We start from the raw sequence: 27094 nt of genomic DNA, 5'->3' as shown, positions 1-27094 counted from the left end.
ATAAAAAGAAAATGTTACTATGGGCTTCCTTCAGTTATTGTATGCAGGAGTGCAAGCTACATGTATTCTCTTTCCAGTTCTGTCTAACTCTCTATATCTCTGAAGCAGATACTATGGAGGAACTTTTCGGTTTTAGTTTGGCCTAAAGAGAAAAAAAAGGTTCAAAAAGGCAAACAAGTAAAAGAAGCCTCATTCTCTTTTTTTAATTCTAATCACTTTGATACTAACCATCCCTGATTTTTTTCTTATACTTCACATTATTTCAGATTACAGACTGAGTTTCACCAAATGACCTATAATTAAACACTTTCATATAGACCTGGCCCCTCAAGTGAAAAGTGCATGACATTTAAGCTACCAAATTAAGCACTTGATGGACAATCAAAGTTCCCCAACATAGATTACGTTTAAATTAAATATAGCCTATAGGGAACAAGTTTTCAGTTTTATTCGGGTGTTATGAATGAGCATATGTTTTGCAAAGGTGCAAAATTTTTCTAAGTCAACAGCAGTTTAGAGGTTAGATGTTAGCTCTGTTCTTTTTCCTCTACCTGTAAAATAAAAGCAGAACAACATGATATAATAAAGAATCACCTTTGATGACAATTGGCAAAGTAAGCTGGTCCTTCTCAGCCTTTTCTTTGGGTCTGCATGCCAAAAGATGCTTATTTGCCTTGTACATAGCAGCTCTTCTCTGCCTCCAGGTAAGATGACTCAAACTTTCACGTTCCTTCTTGTAAACGTCCCGGTGTTCTTTCTGCTTGGCATCTATTATCTGCTGATCCTCCTGCATTTTCTCCTGTCCTTCCACATAATTCCTGAACTCAACCACTTCACGAGCTCTATGCTAGGGAAACAAAGTAAAAAATAACACACACATAAGTAAATATTACCCCTTTTAAACTACTGATCTATTATTAGATTACATAGACACATACACATGCATGGGGACAGTCAATGGGCTTAACCGTATGTCATATGCTGAAATTATGGTTGACTGGGTGCACTAATGCTCTTTCTCCCTCCTCAATAGATCCCCAAAAGGGAAGCAACTATAACTCCGCATCTGGTTTCTCCACAGATTCCACTACTGGACATAATCCCAACCCCTCCTCTGACATCACTTCTGGCAAGCTCAGAAGAAAACACCTCTTCCTCCCTCCTACCCATTTCCCCTTGGGATTAATAAAGTATCTATCTATCTATCTATCTATCTAAACCCCAACTCCTTCAGTTCTCAGGCTATCCCATGTTGGACTAGGTCGTGATTGACTACTTTGTTTTTTTGCAAATCATTTATTCTTGTTTCAAGTATATGGGGTGGATCCCCCAAAACCTTTCATGCATCTCATCTTTTTGTTACAGTGGTATAGTTGGCAGGATCTGTTGAGATGATGGAGCAGCAAGACCTTTCCTATGTCTTGATAGAGTTGGCAATGGAACTACAGTGCATGAAGGTCCAGATGGGAGAATACAAGACGCAGCGTGACCGGGCCCGGGCAGAGGCACGTGTGGCCATCGACCAGGAACAGACGCACACACATGCACACACACAGTATATTTCAACCTTTCAGTGCAGGTTGGCTTGATTAAAAACTCTAAACTCACTGGTGTGAATGAAAGTCTATAGTTGTGGCCTATGATTTGGTCCCTGCCATGAACCAGATGCTGCTGGGACAGAAAAAAGCATCCTGTGACCCTAAACTGGAATAAGTGGGTTCAGAAAATTAATAAAATGGAATCTTGGGCTATCTAGCCTTAAGTTAAAATATCTCTGGTACTGGAACTTTACCGTTGGCTGGGATTGGCTCCGGCAGACCCCCCGTGACCCTGCAGTTTGGATATAGTGGGTTGGATAATGGATGGATAGATGGAACTTTACCCAGACATTTTCTAATGCTTGTAATGTGAATGAACAAACAGACTTCTCACCTCAGATTCTACTTCTAGGATTTCATCTCCAGCAGATGGCAAGTTTTTCCAGCCAACAATCTCCACAGGTGTGCTTGGCCCAGCCTGTGCTATTCCTTTGTTATTTTCATCATACATTAAACGCACCTTAGCCCATGCCTTACCAGCTACCAGAACACAACCTTTCTTCAATGTACCTCTCTGAATAATAGCAGTTGTTATAGGCCTGAGTGAAAGAGACAAATTCAAGAATAACCTGAAAGTTGACTAGGAGACAAGCAGGTTGAGAAACCATGACAAAATCATTCATTACAGCACAGTTTACAATACGAAAAGATGCAAAGGTGTTCATATTTATTTTCAGACTTGAAATAGCAAGGAAATATACATATATAAATATAAAATGTGTGCTATACAGGACATGTCTACCTAATTTTAAATTTAGTGCAAAGGAACTGAAATATAAGTTTCTAAAGAAAACTCAAAAACACACAATACATCTACCTCCTGTGTAATTTCAATCCTGTAACATTACAAAATACAGCCCAGCTCTTACCCCTTGCCTTTGTCTGTTCGACTCTCAATGACAATTCCTTCTACCATTCCCATTGGATCTGCCTTTAGCTCCAGCATTTCTGCAAGGGCAACTGTGGCTTCTGCCAAAGCCATTATATTTTCTCCCTGTAAAAGTAAATATTGAAAATACAAGAATATGATCATTTGCAAGGTCAGAACTGCATTGCATACACTTCTAGAGGACTGTGGAAAACTGCATTTGCAAGAAACCACATCTCCACTGTCTCTCATGTGACTGAGATACATGACAGTGCTGTGTGTGTGTGTGTGTGTGTGTGTGTGTGGTAGAGGAGCTGGGAGTAGTTCTATAAAATGCACAGGTTCCTGATAGTAGGTGCACAAAGAATTGGTAGCATGTAGGGTTGTCTGTAAGTGGCAATCGTGACCTTTGTAGAAAGTGTGCATGTTGAGGGCTGAGTTCTGATGTAGTAAATGTAAATTGAGTTGTTTTGGATAAAGGGATTCAGGCACAGTAGTACTAGTGAGGGCAAAAGGTGCGTGGAAGAAATTCTGGGAGCTGTCCCCCATTATGACTTCTAAAGGAGCCTCTCTAATATTGAGGGGGAAAGTTTTCGAAACTGCATGAGGGGTAGTATGCTCTACTGGAGTGAGACATGGCACATAAATGGCTGAACATGAAGCAAAGCTGAAAAAAAAGAGATGAGAATAGTCAGGAGGATACGTGGAGTGTCACAGAGTGAGAGGAAGATTAATGAAATTAAAGAATTAAGACAGAGATGTTGAGACAATAGGTGCTGTGCTGAGGAGAAACAGTCTGAGGTGGTTTGTGCATGTGGAGCAAATGACAGAGGATGATTAGATGAAAAGGACACCCAGATGGGCGTGTAGGAAATGGGGCCCAATGGAAGGCTGAAGAAGAACAGGAAAATATACTTGTCAGCTAGCTGCAAAATAATTACTTTTATTTATTTATGTTTTTTTTTTTTTTTTTAAAGAAAACAGAAAGACTACATGGAAACAGGGAATTGAGCTTGTTACTTTAATGGTATTTACACCATGAAATGTAAAAATATGTCTAAATTACAACCAAAAAAATGGTTACTACGTATTGTATCTATTCTGCAAATACAGAAACTCTAACAAAACTTTCAGTTCCTGACGTAAAGTAAATACTAAATTTCAATTACTAAGTATTTAGGCTTAACATTAAAATAGGCAATCAACACAACAAATGTTTTGAAAGGAAAAAAAAAAAGTCACATAATTCATAAAGTGAAACATGTTAATAAATCTTCTGTTTAACTTCTAACCTTGACTGCGGATATATGAACAGCTTGCACGTCTCCGCCATATTCCTCGCACACCACACCGTAGGACAGGAGCTCCTTCTTCACCCGCTCTGGATTGGCTTCATGCTTATCACATTTATTTATAGCTAGGATAATAGGAACTACAACAAAGATCATAATTTATACATTTTATTATTATTTCTTTTTAATTGAAAGTTCTAACTCTCAGACTATCCTATTTATGTCCATTTTAATAAATAGACTAATGACAACAAACTAAGAAAAAAACCCATCCATTACCAAAACCCACTTATCCAAGGCAGGGTCACAGGGCAGCTGGAGTTTATCCTAGCAATCATCACACACAAGGCAGGAACAACTCCTGGAGGGGGTGTCAGTCCATCACAGGTTGAACACAAACACACACACACATACACGCGCCAATATGGCAACACCTAACCTACTTATACTTTAAGGAAAATGATCAACTTTAAAAGGAATGTTTCTCTTTACTACTGATAGAAAGAAGTACAATAACTGGAAATGGAAGCACATAACATGTGTAACAGAAGGCTACTTACCATTTGCAGTCTTTGCATGATTTATAGACTCTATAGTTTGCTTCATCACCCCATCGTCAGCAGCAACAACCAGTACAACAATATCTGTCACATGAGCTCCTCTGGCTCTCATGGCCGAAAACGCTGCATGTCCAGGGGTGTCAAGGAATGTAATCTTTTCTCCTGATGGCAGCTGAACTGGAGTACAAATTAAACTGCATTTTCGTTATTCAAATTACTTTATTTGGGTAGCAGTAAATCATGTCACTGATAAAACACCAAATACTCACAAAATACCAAGTAATCACATTTTACATTGGCTTTAAAAGGGTTCCTTCCATTTACAATGGCAATACAGGCAGGATGCATTGTACTTCTGCTTCAGAGGCATACCAGTACTGTTTGGATTAAAGATCCTTCAAGTCTACTATCCAAAACTTTATCGCTCCTGGTACAGGGAGAATAATCTTTCATTTTGTGTCATTTTACATTAGGTCAAAGACACGTCTATTGGAAGGAAACAACAAAACTGAATCTAATTCTCAGACTGAGGTTAAATATTGTCCAGGTGTTCAAATGATTCATTGTGTAATACTGTTCCTGAATCTTGTATACTGTCACTTCTTCTTGTCTTCTATATTAATTTGAACTTTTAACCAAGGTACTCTGTATACTTGACTTTATCCTTCCTTCTTTCTTTTTTTTTTTTTTTTAATCTTCTCACCTTTAAACTTTTCTGACCACGTTTGTGCAAAGCACCTCCAGCATCTACGGTCTCTAAAAATTGTCTTTAAATTCTCTGGTCATACATAAATTAAATTTTTCTTTTTTAAAAGGTAATACAGCTAATATATCAAGGGTTTATAGTATTTTTCCAGGGCACTCTAACCAAACCACCTTACATGTAAGAAAAGTTCATTCTTAAGTTTCAACAGAAACAAAACAATAATACTACAGGCATATTCATTCAAAATCAACAAAAAATGTACCTGTACAAAATACTGTAATACTTTTTAATTTAGAAAGAAGTTGTTCACAAGAGACAAATTAATAATAATTTACCACAAATAAAACAAAGCTGAGTAAGTGCAAACCATTTTAAAATGCTTTTAACAAAAAGACATCATCCTTGCAGAGAAAAACTCACCAAGAAAAGCACCAATATGCTGGGTAATGCCCCCTGCCTCCATTGCTGCCACTTGTGTTTTTCTTAAACTGTCCAGCAAAGTAGTTTTTCCATGATCAACATGGCCCATAATAGTAACAACTGGTGGTCGTAAAACAAGCTGTGAAGGATCAGCAGGTGGCCTGATTAAAGAAAAACATACATTATTCTGAATTTTGGTGTGTTTACTAAATCAGGAAATACTATTTCTTATATCAGTATGCCTACTCCATAATTTGTAAAGGAAAACCGGAAGTAAAGGTACACAAACACTATAACTGAAATAGAAATACTTGCATAATCAACATTTACTTCACTCTGGAGGCTCTAGGTTGTTAACTCAAGTCTAAAAACAGGTTTATCACACCAGTCCATGAAGGGTCACAGCTTGTATTTTACAGAACATGTATTGCTTGTTTCAGAGGAAAGTCAACATTTATGCCCAAAACTACAAAAACAAAAGCATTTTGCTAATCACCAAAGTTCTAATTCAGGAGAACAATATGCCTTTGGGGATTCATTTTTGAGGAAACAAATTGTACCAAGACCAGCTTTCTTTATGTACCACATTAAAGGAATGGGCTGCAGAATTCCAACATGGCGAGATGTCTCTTGAACATGAATCAATATCTCTCAAGAGTTTGACATTGATGCAGGAAAATATATTCCAACAGTTGAGTGATTTGCAATTGAGAATTGAACAGTAATGACACATGAGATTTCAGACACTATAGGAGTTAGTTCAATCTATTTTTCATGAATGGGTACACATGAGCAAACTCTGCACACTGGCTTTCCAGAACTCTAACAACTGAAATAAACTTAACTGCACCCAATTGGGGTTAAATATACTGCTCAAAATCAATACTAAAAATAAAAATGTAAACATTATAAATATCATTTCCACGTGCATTACTGAAACCCAAGATAATTCAGTACTTATTTATTTCCACAAACCTATCTATAATAACACATTATCAAACCAGGATGGTCAGAAAATCACTTTGTGACATTTGCTATTGTGGGATTTATGCCTGCATCCATATATGGAGAGGAAATCAACTGATTAATGATGCTCACAAAGTAATAATTGCAGGACAAGTCAAATTAATTAATATTTCAAATGTCACAAACACCTGGTGCTTTTATTGTTCAAATCACTCATTCATTTTTTAGAGTTGTCCCAACTTTAAGGCTAATCAACCTTGTCAACTCAAGATAATTATTATTTCAGAATTCCTGCACAACAGCTTTTGTTCTGCTGTTTTTAAGCTACTTCACATAGATCATACTTTGTTATTGCCTGTTTACTAATCTTGAATTAGACTGAATGTGTAGTAATTACTCTTAACTTTAACTCTTTCACTATGTTAGCTGCAATTTAGTTGTTATACTAATAAACGTTACTTTGACTTTAAAAGATCAATTAATGGAATAAATTTAGGGTTTGCAAATTAGTTTTCAGCAATGAAGTAACTGGAGATATTTTGATCCTGCTTCAAAGCATTAGGTGCTGAGCCACAGGAATATCAGGCCTATGTGAGAGTTTTCCAATACTAGCTAAAAGTGTTTTATTTTGGAATGAACATCTGGTAAAGGTAATTTTCTCACAGTTGTAGGTTAATATGTAGATGTGTAGGAGAGCAGTGTTCCTCCAAAAGTTGGATTCTATTTTGTGCCTAATGTAACCGCTGGCTCCCAGTGACCCTGAACTGTATAAACTGGTTAGAAAATAGATAAGCAGGACAGACAACTATAGATATGTTCATAACAAACATGTTGAAGAATGCAAAGCCTTTATTCCTTTATTTGGGCTATGGATGATGCTTTATTAAAGAGCTTATAATCTCACTATTATTTCAAGTCACTCAAACGTGCGTCACTACAATATACGACAATTGCAGCCGAGTAGTCACATCTTCCTCTCCATGATTCATCACCAGATCATGGTGTAGGGATTTCCATGTCCCAATGATTCTAGGAAATGTGTTGTTTGGGGCAAATGCCCATGTTAGGGTCACCCAAAGCAAACTGGCCCTAGGTGTGAAACCAGATGATGTGTGATTCTTGACTTTCATGGGAAAAAATTAACAAGGATCAAGTATCCTCATCTGGAAAAGGGAAACTGGGGACCTGCCTTTCAGCCAGGCCTTGAGGATTGCTTGTCAGTGAATGTCTGGTTGCTGGGCCTTTAACCCATGGGACCTGGTCAGGCCAATGCTGAAAGAGCAATATTTCTGTCCTCCAGTAGGCCCTCCACCTGCAGGTGGAGCTGTAAGGGTCTGATGCACTGTGGCTTGGGTGGCTAGGTATACTCTGGCTTACGTCAACATTCAGCACTGGCTCTTGAATCAAAATTCCAGAATGTGTGCTTATGCACTGACAATTAGGAGAGTATCTGGCGCTCTTGGAGACCTTTGGGGAAGTGCTTGAGGCTCTCTTACTGAGGACCCTATTGTTCCAAGAATGACTTTAACACTCACATGGGCAATGACAGTAAGATGAGAGAGGTTAGGAGCACACGCTGATACAGCACATTGCTCCACATGACAAACCAACTCGGATTAGGACCCGAGCGCCAGCCATGCGACAGGTGACACCTCATCACCATACTAGTTCAGATGGAGTGGAACAGTGCAAGGTTTTTTTTTTTGTTTTTTTTTTACAGTGGCTGGAGTGCCAATTTTGCCACTAACCCCCAGGTTTTTCCCTGCAGGTTGGAGGGCCTACATACAGGGCTGGATGCAGATTAATGCCATACCCAGGACAGAGTAATTGCAGGTTAAGGGCCTTGCTCAAGAGCCCAACAAAGTAGAGTCACTTTTGGCATTTTACAGGAATTGAACCGGCAACTGTCCGATCACCAGTGCAAATCCCTAGCCTCAGAGCCACCACTCCACCCACAGCGAGACCTGTTACGAAAACCTTGTACATGAACTGAAGTTTATTAGGAACCATCCATGAGTAGCATAGAACTCTGACTGAATATGCAATGATAACAATCCAAAGCAGGTTTGCAATAGTCTAAGAACCATCACATGGATTGGGTACTAAACAAAAAAAGTGTGACTTTTCCAATAGACAAAGACCACAAGTTCTTACCTAATGAGGTACATTTGTAAACAATGATTTCAGTATCCATAATGCACAAGTAAAGGATGTGTTTTGTAGAACTGAAAGAAATGTTGCTAGCATGGAATTCAGTGTAACTGAAGAGGAAAAATCTTTGCAGCAAGTCAAGACCAACAGTACTGTGGAACCAGATGTCATATGAGAAAGTTTTCAGGCGTTTGCTCATTTAATTTGCTTTTTAACTGGTCCCTGGACTTTGGGAACAGTCCATTGTAACCTTGGGTGTCTGCATTTCTAGGCGAAGCAGTCTGAATGACTATAGACCAGTAGAAAACACATCCATTCCTAACGTGATGAAAACATTTTAAATGACAGAAGCTACGTCCTCTCAAGTTATCCGCCGATTTGCTTGCTGTGTAAACAGAAGTGTAGAAGATGCTCTAATGGTTATCTTGTTTTGTTCTTGATAAACCTGCTGGACATAAAGTATCAGGGCACTATTTCTTCAGCATTAAAATATCATTCAGCCTCACATGCTGATTTATAAATTGAACAGTACAAATGTTAACGCGTTTATTATGTTATGGATTCAGGACTTTTTTAAAAATCATTTGCAGATAGCCAAAACGCATGCACTCCTCAAGGTTTGCATTCTATCTCACTTACTGTACTTTTTATGCTCTATAACAGTGACGTGAGACAGAACAATAACTACTGTTCCATTATCTAGTATACTGATGGCACTATGGGGATAGGACACATATTTGGGGAGGATTATCGACATCATTTCAGCAAAGTGGACTGTTCAGTAAATTGGTGCAATAAATATCGTACTCTGAATGTCAAAATGACTAAAGAAATTATATATGATTTTAAGAGTTAGAAATCTGTATGTTAACCTCTCATTGTTCTGGGAGTACAGGTAAAATGAGTGAGTGGATATAATCACATAGGGACACATCTAGATGACAATCTAAAATTGAACATTAACACAAAAAAAATCTCTATTTTAAATTAAATTGGTGCTTATTTCTCTTCTTTAAAAACTATTTAAAGTGAAAAGGGAATTAGTGTCCTTTTTCTGCAGTGTGACACAGTCTGCCGTCACTTTGAGTTTAATAACTTGGTTTAGTGGTCTGACAAATCGAAATATAAAAAAAAACTCCAGCAAGTTGCCATCACTAAGCGCGTGTCAGGGAAATGTTAAAGAAATCATCTCAGCTGATGACAGACACCCATTACATGTAAAACATCAGTAAATCAAGGAGGATAGGCACTTTAAAAGACCCAAATGTCTTCCCAGTGCAATATGGCTTTTCATTAAGGAATATCTTCTTTTTTCGGCTGCTCCAGTTAGGGGTCGCCACAGCAGATCATCTTCTTCCATATCTTTCTGTCCTCTGCATCTTGCTCTGTTACACTCATCACCTGCATGTCCTCTCTCATCACATCCATAAACCTTTACTTATGCCTTCCTTTTTTCTCTCCCCTGGCAGCTCTGTCCTTAGCATCCTTCTCCCAATATACCCAGCATTGCTCCTCTGCAAATGTCCAAACCAACACAATCTCATCTCTCTGACTTTTTCTCCCAACTGTCCAACTTGAGCTGACCCTCAAATGTGCTCATTTCTAATCCTATCCATCCTCATCCCACCCAATGTAAATCTTAGCATATTTAACTCTGCCACCTCCAGCTCTGTCTCCTGCTTTCTGGTCAGTGCCACCGTCTCCAACCCATATAACATAGCTGGTCTAAATACCGTCCTGTAGACCTTCCCTTTCATTCTTGCTGATACCCGTCTGTCACAAATCACTCCTGACACTCTTCTCCACCCATTCCACCCTGCCTGCACTCTCTTTTCCACCTCTCTTCCACAATCCCGATTACTTTGCACTGTTGATCCCAAGTATTTAAACTCATCCACCTTCGCCAACTCTACTCCCTGCATCCTCACCATTCCACTGACCTCCTTCTCATTCACACACATGTATTCGGTCTTGTTCCTACTGACCTTCATTAAACTCCTCTCTAGAGCATAACTCCACCTCTCCTGGGTCTCCTCAACCTGCTCCCTACTATCGCTACAGATCACAATGTCATCAGCAAACATCATAGTCCACTGGGACTCCTGTCTAATCTTATCTGTCAACCTGTCCATCACTGTAAGAAAATAACAAAAGGGCTCAGAGCCAATCCATGATGCAATCCTATCTCCACCTTGAATGCATCCGTCGCTCCTACTGCAGACCTCACCATGGTCACACTTCCCTCGCACATATCCTGTACAACTCTTACATACTTCTCTGCCACTCCTGGCTTACTCATACAATACCACAGCTCCTCTCGAGGCACCCTGTCATATGCTTTCTCCAGGTCCACAAAGAAGCAATGCAACTCCTTCTGGCCTTCTCTAAACTTCTCCATCAACATCCTCATAGCAAATATCGCATCTGTGGTGTTCTTTCTTGACATGAAACTATCCTGCTGCTTACTAATCATCACCTCACTTCTTAACCTAGCTTCCACTAGTCTTTCCCATAATTTCATGCTGTGGCTCATCAATTGTATCCCCTTGTAGTTACTACAGTCTTGCACATTCCCCTTATTTAAAAATTTGCACCAGTACACTTCTTCTCCACTCCTCAGGCATTCTCTCACTTCCCAAGATTCCATTAAACAATCTGGTTAAAAACTCCACTGCCATCTCTCCTAAACACCTCCATGCTTCCACAGGTATGTCATCTGGACCAACGGCTTTTCCATTCTTCATCCTCTTCATAGCTGTCCTTATTTCCTCGTTTCAGTAAGGAATATCAGAGATAAAAAAAAAATCTATGAGTGTAGTGCTTTTTATATGTATCATGTAACTATTTTAGATAAAAAAAAAATGTAAAACTACTGGAATTCATTAGCAAAGTAAGATGTAAATATTTCTGAATTTTTATGTAAAGTTACCCCATCTTTCTCAGTATTTGTATTTGTTAGTTACTCAATGCAGCTGAGTAGGCACATTTCATGTTTTCCTCTGGCATGGCAAAAAAAATAAATAAATAAAAAATAACACCAAATGAACCGAGTATCACTTCTAGTTAGAAGTGTATTTTATTTTACCTACTCATTATTCAAAATGTTTTATTCATCTCTTTGTATATACTGTAATATAAAATGCAAATACTTCTAATTTGCATTTTGTTGAATCTGTTAATTTAAATGGAAAAGTGCACCTATAAACACTGGAGAAACGTTTTGGAAGAGCTTTATGATTTTTAGGTCATGTCCTCCAAAGTTTATTGCTGGTATTGCATATTGCAAAAAATAGTGTCCATTTTAATAAAAAGGGAGATGGCAGTTTATTGGTGGAAGTAAAAGAAAGGTGGCAGGAATAAAGAAGGGGAGGAGAAAAATGAGCGATGATGTCAGAACCATTATAAAGGTCAGTAATTTGTTCTTTTTTATGCTGGATTTGTAAAATAAAGAGTGTACATTCAACTAATCGCGGTCCTTCATATAGATGTTACACTGTGGGATATTACGATTAAAAAAAAATACTGTATTTAGAAATATGATTGATATTTTCATGTTTTAGTACTTAGGATTTTTTATTTGCTTTAATAAGAGGTTTGTGAAGCTGAGGGACTAGGTGTCCGAAATGGTGGTGTGTGCAGTACTGAAGCGCCTCCGGGAACTGTCCTGTCTCCTTTCCTGTTCACACTCTACACAGCAGACTTCCAGCACAATACCAACGCTCGTCATCTACAGAAATTTTCAGATGAATCCTCCATCACAGGTGGCATTAATAATGAAGACAAGCCAAAATACAGGAAGGTTGTGGAGAACTTTGTCTTTTGGTGCAGTGACAACATCCTGCAATTCAACATCAGCAAAGCTGGTGGTGGACCTCTGTTGAGGCAAGAAGCCCCTGAGGCCAGTCAGGGGGAAGACATGGAAGCGGTGCAGAGCTACAAGTACCAGAGGGTTCCCATGAACAACAAACGGGACTGATCTGACGGCACTGCTAAGGAAACTCACATCTTTAGAACATATTCCAACAGCTAGCTGCAAATGTTCCATCTTCTTATACAATACGCTACTTTGGCTGTCCATTTGTCTGTCAAGAATATTAAATCACCTGTAGCTCACAAATCGTTTCAACTTTTGACCTGAAATTTGGTACACAAACTACATGACATCTACTATCCTCTTTCGGGGTGATGATTGACCTCCATGGTTATTCCTATCTTTATTTTATTATAGAATCCACTCTTGACAGCAGCCATGCGGCGCATGTGTATGGGCGCCGTTCTCATCCCTACCACCTTTGCCGTCACTTCCCCTAACTTTTCATATCTTAAATCATTCTTGAGGCAGATTGAAGACTTAAGTGCCAGTTTAAGTGAAAAATTAAGAAAAATGTACTAAGTAATTGCAACAAAAACACTGACTTAAAACAGTTTTAACGTGAAAAGATGCCAACGGAAGAAGAGAAGAATCAGGCCGCCAGGGTAGAGAAAAGAAGAGCTGCTCAGGAAGCAGCAGGCACATCAACCTCTGAGCAAATGAATTCTAAAATGTACAGAGAAAGAGGATGAAAACTAAAAGCAAAGTGTATTCACTGCATGTTATCGAGCAGTACACCGTTACTGGTTAATTATGTGCAAAAATGAGAACGATACATGGCTGGAGAGCTACTCAGCACAAACGGACATTTCAGCACATCACTTGTGTAACAGTAGTAACAAATCAGGGTATACTACTTGAGCTGAGCTAACGTATCTGCTTTCTTCCCGTTTGCTCCTCTGTACTCTGTGTACAGCCATTTGGTTGTTGCTACTATTTATTACTTTGTAATCAGCATAAATTATTTGGAAATTTTCCACTGCTGGAAATATTCTGTATATCTATACTAATAAAAGGCAAAGCCCTCACTCACTCACTCACTGACTCATCACTAATTCTCCAACTTCCTGTGTGGGTGGAAGGCTGAAATTTGGCAGGTTCATTCCTTACAGCTTCCTTACAAAAGTTGGGCAGGTTTTATATCGAAATTCTACGCGTAATGGTCATAACTGGAAGCAGTTTTCTCCATTTACTGTAATTGAGATGAGCTTCAACGCCGTGGGGGCGGAGTTTCGTGTGACATCATCACGCCTCCCACGTAATCACGCAGTACATAGAAAACCAGGAAGACCTCAAAAAAGCGCTCAAGAAAACATGCATTATATAATTGAGAAGGCAGCGAAACAATAAGAAGCGAGCGAGTGACATATACAACTATATTCATGAGTTCTGCTACTTCGGAAACAAAGCACGATGTAAACCTACACTTTAAATTAAGTTCATAGACAGGCTGCGCTGGCGCTTGTAATTTAGTGCCTGCCCATATAAGGCCGTCCGTCAGCGGCAATCCAATAGCAAACTGCCACGGGTAAATATTCACGGGTGAAGGACTGTCTGTGCTTATGGAGAGGAAGATGAGATGGTCAGGGTGGTGTTTGACACAAACTCAGCGAAACTGCGAGAGAAAGTTTTAAGTGCCAGGACTAAGGTAACATTAAATAAAGCTATGGACATAGCACGAGATGGCACCAGCACAGCTGGGAACCTTCGATGCATGTACACCGAGCGGCTCACGTGAACTGACGCAGTGCACAGATAAAAGCAACAGTTCCAAAGAGCTGAACAAAACCAATTACACAATTGAAAAGGCAGCAAAAAATATGAAGCGTCTGATAAGCATATTCATAAATCCAGCTACTGTGGAAACAAAGCACACGGTGGAAAAAGTCAATGTCCCGCTAAAGGAAGACAGTGTAAAAACCCGTCCATGCAGTGTGTCAGGTCTCAGATAAAGAAGAAGACGAGCTGTTTATTGATGCAGTAAGAAACGAATCGATGAATGAAACCTGTCATCTTTACAACGATTGACAAACACGGAATGTAACTTGAACACAACACATCCTACAAATACGAACCTGATTGAAAGAAATAATGATAATCAAATCCTTGATGACAGCAACACTCAGTAACACTCACAAAACAAATACTGTATATTGACAGTCATGTTACGTTATTTTTAAAATGTTCCCTTTTCTTTTTCTACCTTGTTTAACACACTACTTCTCCACTGCGATACACGGGTATATATATATATATGTATATATATATATCCCGTTCTACATACTCGAATAATGGATACTTTATTCGCCATCAATGATTGTTTTGGTAAAGCCATACTCAGTGTATTCATTAGATGAACGGTAAAAAAGTAAGAGCGAGGGGAGGATGACTTATTGAGGCATGCAGGCTGTAGTGCGCGTCAACTCTATCTGAATTGTGCGATCACATTTGAAAAAATATATCTTTTCAAGTTCTATTTAGTCCATATGTGTCAAACTCAAGGGCCGCGGGCCACATCCGCCCGGCGGTAATTATATCAGGCCCGCGAGATAATTTTATATACTGTATTATTGTTATTAAAGCCCGAGTATATGAAGCGCTGGTAACACAATAAACTACAGATCCCATAATGCAGCGGTTCAGCTGCCTTGCCGAACACTTACTGCGTTAATCAAGTCTACCTTATGATGTGGCAAGTTATTGCGAAGCTAGAGTTATTGCGCACTGAGTTTGCACGGCGCTTTGGTGACTTTGAAGAACAAAAAAAGTCCGTCTACATGCGGCTCGAACCTTGTGCATGTTTGGTAGCACATATCTGTGTGAGAAGCTCTTCTCAGTGATAAAGACTAACAAAACAGCACACAGGAGTCGCCTCACTGATGAGCACCTGCAATCCATCCTGAGAATCTCCACAACACAGAACCTCACACCTAACAGAAACGAACTTGTGGCCAAAAAAAGATTCCAGGCGTCCAGCTCTAAAATGACATATGAGCAAAGACAACTGAATGATTTGATTTGTTATTGCACGTAAGAGCGGGAGTCAACCGTTTTAACAAACAGCGTATTGCACTGATCTGAAATAGCTGTGTGTGTATATATATATATATATATATATATATATATATATATATATATATATATATATATATATATATATATATATATATATATATATATATATATATATATATATATATATATATATGACAACAACACTCATCACTCACAACAGTGACAAAACAATTACATTGACAATCAGGTTACGTTATTTTCAAAATGTTTCCTTTTCTTTTCATTGCTTCTTTAACACACTACTTCTCGCAAGGCTGGTATTCTGCTAGTGTATGTATATATATATATATATATATATATATATATAAAGACTAGCAAAATGCCCGCACTTCGCAGTGGTGAAGTACTGCCTTAAAATTTTTATTAAGAAGAAAAGTAAACCTTTTTAAACTGAGGGAAACTATATCAATAATTATTTGTTAAGGATCTCTTTGTATACCATGTTGTCAGTTCGGCCCTCCGGTTGTAATATGACCAAGCTGTGCGCTGAGCTTACTCTTGAGCGTGCAACATACATTTGGCCATGTGAAAAGTAATCTTATTTCAAATCTCACAGCTTGGATTACTGCTGTCATAATCGGTTTGAGTTTCATGGTTTGTTTCAATTACGACAGTATTTGCAGGACTTGTGTTGAAGTGACATTCGGCATCTTTCAAGCGTTGTAAGCATACAACCGGTTTCATCGATAACTTCACATCCAGCATTTAAGAGTTTAAACATTCATAAACATCAAAGTGTCCACTACTGAAATCGTCACCTGTTAATCTAAGATGTTTAAGAGGCTTTGGCGGTTGTCCAAAGGTGTAAAATATTTGGCCATTTCGGTACACTTGAAAGCGACAACCGAACAATTCAGCGGCAGCCATCAACTCACATGCAGAACCATAGGTGAAGGGCTTAAGCATTTCACTCTTCTAGTGCTCCTGTGTAGTATAATTATCTCCTGTACCGTCATCAGTCCACACCTTGAACCTGTCCCAGTCATTCAATACATAAGACACAATGTTCCTCCAGATATCAAGAGTGAGCCTGATATGGCCGTGCAATATGTAACAAAGAGAATGGAAAAGGTAGGTGCCATCTCCGGGCATGGAAACCACTCAGTAAGTGACAGTTCTTTGATCGATGGTGATCACCTCGATAAACATGTTAATGGGGGTACGGTTGGAATGATAAAGGAAATGGGTACCTGAACAATGTAAAGTAAGTCTAAAATACCTACACAATAACTATAATCGTAATAAACGAACAATAAAACAGCGGAGAAGCCGTGGATTAAATAAAAAGGCTGCAGCTATCAGCAGGGAGACGTGAATCCCGTGGCAAAGCAAGGAAGGAAATGAAGAGAAAGGAGTGAATGGACGGCCTTATATAGGCATGCAGCCAACAACGTGGGAGGCGTTGGGATGGGGGACCCAACAGCGCCTCACAAAGCGACCAAGCTGCAGGCTATGGACGTATATATGTACATAAGTAGGACTCAGTTAGCGTTGGGAACCCGCGTACCAAATTTCTTGAAGATGGGCCCATAAGTAACAAAGACCATTGAAAAGTTCAATATGGCGGCCGACAGTGGCATCATACCACCGAAATAAGTGCGTACATCAGTTTCGGTTAGGGCAGGGAAGCCGCCTACCAAATTTCCTGAAGATGGGGCCATAAATAAGAAAGTTCAATATGGCGGACGTTGTCGACCATTATGACTGTTATCTACCGTTACGTGTAAAATTTCGAAATGAAACCTGCTTAACTTTTGTAATTAAGCTGTAAGGAATAAGACTGCCAAATTTCAGCCTTCAGGAAGTTGGAGAATTATTTATGAGTCAGTCAGTCAATCAGTCAGTCTGTGAGGGCTTTGCCTTTTATTAGTATAGACTAGCAAAATACCCGCGCTTCGCAGCGGCGAAGTACTGCATTAAAATTTTTATTAAGAAAAAATGAAACCTTTTAAACTGAGGAAGATATGCCAATAATTATTTGTTAAGGATCTCTTTGTATACCATGTTGTCAGTTCGGCCCTCCGGTTGTAACATGACCAAGCTGTGCGCTGAGCTTACTCTTGAGCATATAACTTACAGTTGGCCATGTGAACAGTAATCTTGTCTCAAATCTCACAGCTTGGATTGCTGCTGTCATAATCGGTTTGAGTTTCATGGTTTGTTTCAATTACAACAGTATTTGCAGGATTTGTTGTGTTGAAGTGACATTCGGCATCTGTCAAGCGTTGTAAGCACACAACCGGTTTCATCGATAAAATCACATCCAGCTTTTAAGAGTTTAAACATTCATAAACATCAAAGTGTCCACTATTGAAATCGTCACCTGTAAATCTAAGATGTTTAAGAGGCATCGGCGGTTGTCGAAAGGTGTAAAATATTTGGCCATTTCGGTACACTTGAAAGCGACAACTGAACAATTCAGCGGCAGCCATCAACTCACATTCAGAACAATAGGTGAAGGGCTTAAGCATTTCACTCTTCTAGTGCTCCTGTGTAGTCTAATTATCTCATGTACCGTCATCAGTCCACACCTTGAACCCGTCCCAGTCATTCAATACATAAGACAGAATGTTCCTCCGGATATCAAGAGTGAGCCTGATATGGCCGTGAAATACGTAACAAAGAGAATGGAAAAGGTAGGTGGTACAGTATCTCCGGGTATGGAAACCACTTGGTAAGTGACAGTTCTTTGATCGATAGTGATCACCTCAATAGACATGGTAATGGGGGTTGGAATGATAAAGGAAATGGGTACCTGAGCAATGTAAAGTAAGTGTAAAATACCTATACAATAACTATAATTGTAATAAACAAATAATAAAACAGCCGAGAAGCCGTGGAATAAACAAAAAGGCTGTAGTTATCAGTAGGGAGACGTGAATCCCGTGGCGAAGCAAGGAAGGGAATGTAGAGACCGGAGTGACGAACGGTCTTATATAGGCAGGCAGCCAACAATGTGGGAGGCGTTGGGATGGGGGACCCAACGCCACCTCACACGGTGACCGAGGTGCAGGCTATGGACGTATATATGTACGTAAGTAGGATTCAGTTAGCGTTGGGAACCCGTGTACCAAATTTCTTGAAGATGGGCCCATAAGTAACAAAGACTGTTGAAAAGTTCAATATGGCGGCCGACAGTGGCATCATACCACCGAAATAAGTACAGTACGTACATTGGTTTCGTTAGTGCAGGAAGCCGCCTACCAAATTTCGGAAGATGGGGCCATAAATAAGAAAGTTCAACATGGCGGACGTTGTTGACCGTTATGACCATTAGGCGTAGAATTTCGAAATAAAACCTGCTTAACTTTTGTAAGTAAGCTGTAAGGAATGAGCCTGCCAAATTTCAACCTTCTACCTACACGGGAAGTTGGAGAATTAGTGACGTTGGAAAGTTCAATATGGCGGCCGACAGTGGTGTCATACCAACGAAATAAGTACAGACATCGGTTTCCGTTAAAAGTTCAATATGGCGGCCGACAGCAGCATCATACCACCGAAATAAGTACGTACATCGGTTTTGGTTAGCGCAGGGAAGCCACCTACCAAATTTCGTGAAGATGGGGCCATAAATAAGAAAGTTCAACATGGCGGATGTTGTCGACCGTTATTGACCATTATGACCGTTACGTGTAGAATTTCGAAATGAAACCTGCTTAACTTTTGTAAGTAAGCTGTAAGGAATAAGCCTGCCCAATTTCAGCTTTCTACCTACATGGGAAGTTGGAGAATTAGTGATGAGTGAGTGAGTGAGTGAGTGAGGGCTTTGCCTTTTATTAGTATAGATTAATATTGCTGTTGCATTCCATCTATGTCATCTCTCACTTCTACTGGTTCCTGTGTCAACCAAATGGTACATCTCACTCTTTTGGGGTGTTCATGCACTTAGTTGTGCTTTTGTACAGGCCTATTAAGCACACTGACCTGCCTCTGTCATTTACAAGCATCATGCAATTGCCTACCCCCAGTGATGGCAATTTCCCTTTCAAATAAAAAATACAGCATAACATCATATGAGTGTGCAAATTTGACACATACATTGGTTAAGTAGAAATTAAAAAGGGTCCCTGAAGCTATGAGGTTACAGCACAACAGAAAAACTTTGCCAATGGAAGCATTTAGCTGTGATTAATTTTTAATTTATTGTGCCACCTCTGCTACAAAATATGAACAAACTGTTCCTTTCAGAAAAAAAAAAACATTTAGTTTACAAGGATGCTAAAATAAAATATTAAGCAACATACATTTTTGGTCTCATACAACAAAAAGAAAAAACTTAAAAGCACCTCTTTTGTGCATCCTTGTTCTCCTTCACTTTACTTTCTGTCAGCTTTGCCCATTTGTATTTCATTCCTGATTTTTTTATTGCCTCTTTAATCCATTCCTCATTTAGAATGGAGTCAGGTTCAAGTGAATCAAGATCTAGAGAAGTGTGCAACAGTGCTTCATAAACATGATCTGTTAAGAAATGAAAATTAGCAGATTGAAAAGATTTTGCTTTTAAAGCTAATTTAAAATTCCAAATAACAATCCAAAAATATGCTGAGGCAAATCTATAAAATATGTAGCAATTGTTGAAAGGCTGCATATTTCAGGTTGAGTAGATTGTATACTTTATCATTTTGTTTGTGGTAGTTTTGGGGGATAACTCAAATACCACATATTGCTACAATCTTCATTAAATTTATACAGGAGTTTTTGACCTACACCAGAAAAAACAGGCAAAAACACTTACTGGACATAATTACATACAAATAAGCAGATTCAATTCAATTCAATTTAATTCAGTTTATTTTTGTATTGCAATCTTCCCCAAGGGAGAGGTAAATTAATAAATTATTAAATAAAGTATTAGTACATATAAAAGCACATATTTATTTTCATACACAGAAAACAAAGCAGAGACTGATTAACATAAATAAAAACCAACAACTGTCCGTTAATTGTTGAACTACGAACAGTTGACAATGGAGAAGAGGAAAATAAAAACTCCAGTCAGCAGCGTCTCTGGAGAAAATAAACCCCTGGGGGTCCACGGTCAGTTATAACTGGCAAAACCCTACAGACCTCAGCCAACTGAGGTGGAGTGGAGTCTGTCCTGGGGTTATCTAATCTGATGGCAAAATCTTTCAGATGCCAGCTCAGCTTTATTTATATAGATATTGCTGTTATATAACAGATATGAGGATGTTGCCGTTTATAGATATGATACCGTTGCCTGGGCATTAATTCAAATCTCTGATGGAAATTTAACTTTACATTCATCTGAGCAATCAACATACTTTTGCTCATAAGAAAAGCAGCTTGACCAGGGATGTCTGGCTGCAAAAAAAAAGAAGCCTCCCAAATACAACTGAAATATGGATTCTCCTTTATCACTTCTTCATTAGGCTGTAGCCACTCGCTCTGTCGTTCAGCTGCTCTCGGTGTAACTAGCATTTTTAACCCCACACGTGAGCAGAGAACAACTTCAAATACAAAATAGAAGCAGCAGCCAGGCAAGATGCAATCATGGTGTATTGGTGAGTGGTTAGGTTAGCGGCTCCAAATTGCAATAAATAACTTCAGACACATTGTGGCCTGACCAGAGCAGATTGCAACCAATACTAAAATGTTAAAGATTACATAAAACAAAAAAAAAAAGCTTAACAGATTGGACAGGAATCAAATCTGAATTCCCTGCTGTCCTCGGCATGAAAGAAAGCGTACTAACCATTGAACTACTATTGCGATCTGTCTGGTGTAGTTTCACACTGCAAAATTTCATGCCACTTACTGGACCCCAAAATGAACATATGTCAAAAACTTGCAGTGAGAAGCAGAGTATCTGCATAACAAAGGTAAAAAAAAAAGCTGTGCACAAAGAACACACACACAGAAAACACACTGCATGCAGAAAACTAGATACCATTAAATAATTCATCCTATTAATATGCTCTTTTATAAACTATAACTTTATTGTTGATGATGTCTTAAAAGCCCTTGTCTCATGTTAGATAATAATTTTTTGCATTTATATAGCGCTTTTCTCACTACTCAAAGCGCTCAGCAATTGCAGGTTAAGGGCCTTGCTCAAGGGCCCAACAGAGCAGAGTCACTATTGGCATTTACGGGATTCAAACCGGCAACCTTCCGATTGCCAGTGCAGATCCCTAGATGTTAATGTTTTCTTGCTCTGCTCTCAGTATAAGGTTTTCTTTGTGCACTGTGTCTTTCCTCTCACATATTATGTACTTCAGATTGAATGGGAGAATGTAATGCTGGACTGGCAGCTCATCCAGAGGTGGCTCTTACCTTGTGATAGTTTATGCCTCCCAAAACCTTCAATTAGAGTAATATTAAAAAAAACTGATATATTCACTGCGAGCTAAGGTTTTCATAAATACTTTTTTCTTTGAATTCTAATAAAAGGCACATGAACAATAATGATTACTGATCTTCTCCATTGGCAACTCAACAACAAGCACTACTTTACTTCTCTCTGCTCTGCTGCAATGCACCTCTCCATGCTACACTGGGCCTTTCTTCGTTGTATTGACATCTGTAATATAACCTTGTCATACACTTTTTCCGGTAGGAACCCCTGTATACCATGGAATGCATAAAACAATGTAATTACATTCACATACCAATATCTTTATTCATAGCTTGAGCGAGTTCGGCAACTGTCATCACCTGCTTGATTTCTACTTCAAATTTTGCTTGTTTTACATTTGGAATCTTCGGTTTTCCCATATTCTTGGTCTAAAAGATAAAAACAAAGCAGTTTCATTTCATAATACTGTAACTCAACATGCTGTGATAACACAGACACATAGCCAAAGTGTCTCTAGCTAGCAAACCTATTCATTTTCAAAAGGTACATTATAGAACTTCAAAAAGCTAAAAGAAGGCTTTTTTTTTTACTGCTTTTAAAACCACTTCTAAATCTAGACTAGCGTCAAATAACAACCTTCTTTAAAATGGCTTGAATTTCATTGCTGGATGGTGTGAGAAGTCAAGCAACATGACACATTTTATTGGCTAACTAAAAAGATTACACTATGCAAGCCTTGCCTGAAGAAGGGGCCAGAGTTGCCTCAAAAGCTTGCATATTGTAATCTTTTTAGTTAGCCAATAAAAGGTGTCGTGTTGCCCGACTTCTCACTACATCCATAATGGCTAACACGGTACAACACCCTAGGAATTGCTGGATGGTGGTAAGTGTGTTTATTATTGGAAAATCCTGCACAGTTAACTTAACTGCTTCATAATTGCTTTTTTTAATTGAATTGCTTCTCATAACAGATTTACTTTATAAATAAAATTATATGATTTGTGCATTCTTTGGAAGTGCAGTGAGGAGACCAATCAGCTATGAGTTGCAGTCATTTCAACTTGTACTGTCATGCTTTTAAGTGAGGTAACTAAAATGATGGTGAGATGAAATGTTTTTTAAACAGCACAATGAATATCCCTAATAGAGAACAAAGGCTTTGCATTCATCCCCCGGCTGTAATAAACTTGGTTACCGTTGTCCCTTCAATCATTTATCAATTTTCTAATCAGCCTGTTCATATCAGTTCTACATGGTGTGAGGAGGAGCTGATCGTGGACAGGGTGCCATCCTTGTAAAATTCCACACTTACTGAAAGAAGATAAGCTGCAGGCCTTTGCAAAGGACGAGAAAAAAAAAATGATTTGAAGGACACACCACTAAGATAGTGTCAGCTACAGCTGAAGTCGGAATAAAAATCCAGACAAGTTTCAAACAAAGTGGCCATCTTTGTACCTGTGGCTAGCCTCCATCAGTGATGCAATTACCTGCCCCTCGTTTGCTGGTGAAAAGCCCCAGTCTTCAATTAAAAAATTCCTTTACATGTGGCTTTAGGTTTACTGTTTATGCAAGTGCCGATAAATCAGGAAGTAAATATTTTATGGAAAAAAGCATGTTTTGCATGTTTTGAGCATATGGCTGGAGAACAGACATGCGGATCAGGCAACATGTGTAACGTGAGAGTTTTGCCGTTTTATTTCCCCCATGGATGTTTCTCAAATTGTTTGTCATCGTACAACACTGATCTCTACTGCCTTCCATTATTTCATAAATTTCTCGCTCTTCATTCAGCACTAAACATGAGATTAATTTTTTTTTGTCACCACTATAAAGTTCATAGGGCAAGTAACATAAAAAATATTTTGAGTGCACCATTCCTTTAAGGTTAGGGAGTATTTAAATTTCAGGAGTTTGTGTAACATGATAGTTGAATTAATTTGATTTGTCTGTTAAATATTATCCTTCATTAAGTGTTATTAATCAGCGAATGATTTAAACATAGAGCTTGCAATACCCTTTGTCACCAACATAAAACAATTTTCTGGCAAACATAAGTCTATTGATATAAAAGTTGCTTTAAATAGTTCCTCATTTAAAGAATAATGAAGTACCTTGATATTCACATGATAAGGGACTGCATTTTTATCTTTATATATAACTACCAGTAATGGCGTACTGCACAATAACGTGCAGTGAATACACTTGACTTGACCATTCCTAGTTTTCATCCTCTTTCTCTGTACGTTTAGCATTCGTTTGCTCAGAGGTTGATGCGCTTGCTGCTTTCTGAGCAGCTCTTTTCTCCACCCTAGCGGCCCGCTGCTTCTCTTCTTTCGTCAGCATCTTTTCGCGTTAAAACTGATTAAGTTAGTTTTTGTGTTGCAATTACGTAGTACGTTTTCTTTAGTTTTTCTCTTAAGCTGGCACTTAAGTCTTCAATCTGCCTCAAGAATGATTAGCGAAGGTGGTAGGGAATGAAAACGGCACCCATACACATGCGCCGCACGGCCACCCTGCCGAGAGTTGATTCCACAATAAAAACAGTAATAAAAATCATCACCCCGAAAGCAGATAGTAGACGTCACGTAGTATAGGTGTACCAAATTTAAGGTCAATAGTTCAAATGGTCTGTGAGCTACAGATGATTTTAAATCCCGGACAGACGAACAATACGCCACGGTAGCGTATTATACAAGAAGATATATAACTCGCTTTGCTCGCCCACTCCCGTGTTTGGTTTACCGGATATACAATTTAAAGAGATTGTTATTTTCATGGGAATTGTTACATATGCATTATTTTCACTTTTACTTTAAAAACTTTTGTAAAAGCAATACTTGTCCTTTATTTCCAGCCCTGGGCGTGGTTACAACTCTGTCTTGCAGCAACGTATAACGCTGCTCGCGTTCTGAAGGGGACGGCGGCTGAACGCATGCTAAGGAGATGCCGTTGGATCATCTGCGGTCTTTCTCCTGCTGGCGAGCTGCCTGTTCTGCTTGTCGTTATTTTAAGAGCTGGGAGCACATGAAGTGTGTCTGCCAAAACCAATCCAGCAACTGCTAGGTTAGACGTCCGTGGACTTGTTTTAAACGTTGCCTCACTGCCTTGTCTCACGTGACGTTGTAAAAACAATACTTGTCCTTTATTTCCGGCCCTGGGCGTGGTTAAATCTTTTTCTCACAGGATGTATAATGCTGCTCGCGTTGTGAAGGGGGCAGCTGCCCGTCGATCATTTTAAAGTCTGTACAGCCGCTGTCCTTTTTCCCACTTCGTGTCTCTGCTGCTCGCGTTGTGAAGGGGTGGGAGGAGGTTAGGGTGGCTGAATGCACGCAAGGAGAAGTGGTCGGATCATCTGCTGCAAGCTACGTGTTTTACGAGCTGGAAGCAAGTTAAAGTGTCTCTTGCAGGACTTCAAATTGTCTTTTGACAAGATCACGTCTCGTCTCCCTACTCTGCCTCCCCAAGATTTTTTTGCTACCATGGCTGCCCATTTGTCTCTCCAGGATTTTAAATCATCTGTAGCTCACAGACTGTTTGAACTATTGACCTGAAATGTGGTAGACATATATTACATGACATCTTCTATCTGCTTTTGGGGTGATGATTGACTTCCTAGGTTATTTCTCTTTTTATTTTATTGTAGAATCAACTTACTGCAGTAGCCAGCAAGGTGACAGTGCAGTGCATGCGTGCAGGCACTGTTCTCATCCCTACCACCTTCGCCGTCACTTCCCCTACGTCTTATCTTAAATCATTCTTGAGGCAGATTGAAGACTTAAGTGCCAGGTTAAGTGAAAAATTAATGAAAATGTACAAAGTAATTGCAACACAAAACACAGACTTAATCAGTTTTAACGCGAAAAGATGCTGACGAAAGAAGAGAAGAAGCGGGCCACTAGGTTGGAGAAAAGAAGAGCTGCTCAGGATGCAGCAAGCGCATCAGCCTCTGAGCAAATAAATGCTAAACGTACAGAGAAAGAGGATGAAAAAACTATGAATACTCAAGTCAAGTGTATTCACTGCACGTCATCGTGCAGCGCGCTGTTACTGGTTTATTATAATTGATTTTAAGCAGTATTTACTTTTGACTTACAGAAAAGAAAACGTAAGGGAAAAAATTTGTACATGCACAGGTTTAGACAAAACAGGTCATCCATGATGGTGATATTATGGTTTAATATATCCTATGTTAAAATCCCCCAATACTACCAAAAAAAAATTCAAGGCTTTTACAAGAAAGAGTTGCTTTGGTCCCAAAAATGTTAATTAAGGCAGGCAGCAATACAAGTAGGTCCACAAACATTCTCCAAAGCCAAAGACACACTTAATTATCTACATTATAAATGACTAATTTGTTAAACAGAAAGCCTCATGAAATAAAACACCAGGACATGCCTAATAGATATAAACGAATTGAAGCAGGTAATGAGCCTAGAAATTGCTCCATAATGACTTAAAGTAGAAACATTAAACATCCATTCTTTTCTGAACCTGAGCTGAAGTGTGTACAGATTGTCCATTGACCATCAGGCAAAGGCAGATACTGGTCCGAGATGTCACAATGGTGCAGGACAGAATGCAAGCATAAAGGTCGGAAGAGCTGCTTACACCCAGCCACGTACATTTTCTGAATATGGAAGGAAACGCAAAACCTGAAAAAAAATCCCTGCTGGGAATTCATGCAGACTTCATAAAGAAGGCACATCAACTGGGGGAAAAAGAAAACATATATAAAGAATATGCTCACCTGCTTCATGGAAAATGTCCTCGTCTGATTAAAAGCACAAGATGCAAATGCATTGGTGGTGTAAGAAGAGTTCTGGAAGTTTGGAGATTTTCTACAACTGCTTGGCAAGATAAGCACTGCAGGTGATGTCTTTGAAATTTTTTCACAGTATAGTGCCTGGAGCTGTCTGCATGCAGTGGTGTACCACATCAGCTGCTTTAACTTGGAAAGGAGCTTTCCACTCATATTGACTGCAAAAAAATAAATACAGAAAATTTCCAATTTTAAAAAGTACAATGGATACAGTATACTGTGCATACATCAGAAAAGTGAGAGGAGGGATCTTCTCTGTTCTTCATGATAAAATAATCTGAAGAATATTGAACATCTGAAATACTGTAGATGTTTTTCATTTTTAGCTATCTAATAACTAACTAATAACAGTGATGATCCTGTGAACCCTATCCCAAATAAACATTTCAATTTCCTATAACATAACATCTTCAGAGACCCCATCAGCAAAATAAGACATTTAAACCCACTCA

At 39.0% G+C, this 27094-nt stretch overlaps 1 protein-coding gene across 2 annotated transcripts in view; it reads right to left on the bottom strand.

The window, feature by feature from the left end:
* Positions 1-27094, bottom strand: part of mtif2 (mitochondrial translational initiation factor 2) — a 45239-nt gene that overhangs the window by 16337 nt on the left and 1808 nt on the right. For both annotated transcript variants that reach the window (XM_039739021.1, XM_039739020.1), the window contains exons 2-10: positions 26571-26800; positions 22137-22251; positions 19794-19965; positions 5445-5605; positions 4319-4495; positions 3759-3898; positions 2468-2592; positions 1933-2137; positions 595-847 (exon numbers count right to left, since the gene is read on the bottom strand). In XM_039739021.1, coding sequence (XP_039594955.1) covers positions 595-847; positions 1933-2137; positions 2468-2592; positions 3759-3898; positions 4319-4495; positions 5445-5605; positions 19794-19965; positions 22137-22251; positions 26571-26795 — 1573 coding nt within the window. In that variant the 5' untranslated portion in view covers positions 26796-26800. The remainder of the gene's footprint in view (positions 1-594; positions 848-1932; positions 2138-2467; positions 2593-3758; positions 3899-4318; positions 4496-5444; positions 5606-19793; positions 19966-22136; positions 22252-26570; positions 26801-27094) is intronic.

This window comes from Polypterus senegalus, chromosome 16, assembly GCF_016835505.1.
Source record: "Polypterus senegalus isolate Bchr_013 chromosome 16, ASM1683550v1, whole genome shotgun sequence".
NCBI classification, from domain to species: Eukaryota; Metazoa; Chordata; class Cladistia; order Polypteriformes; family Polypteridae; genus Polypterus; species Polypterus senegalus.
Note: the sequence above shows the minus strand (reverse complement) of the source record. Positions and strands in the feature narration are given on the sequence as shown.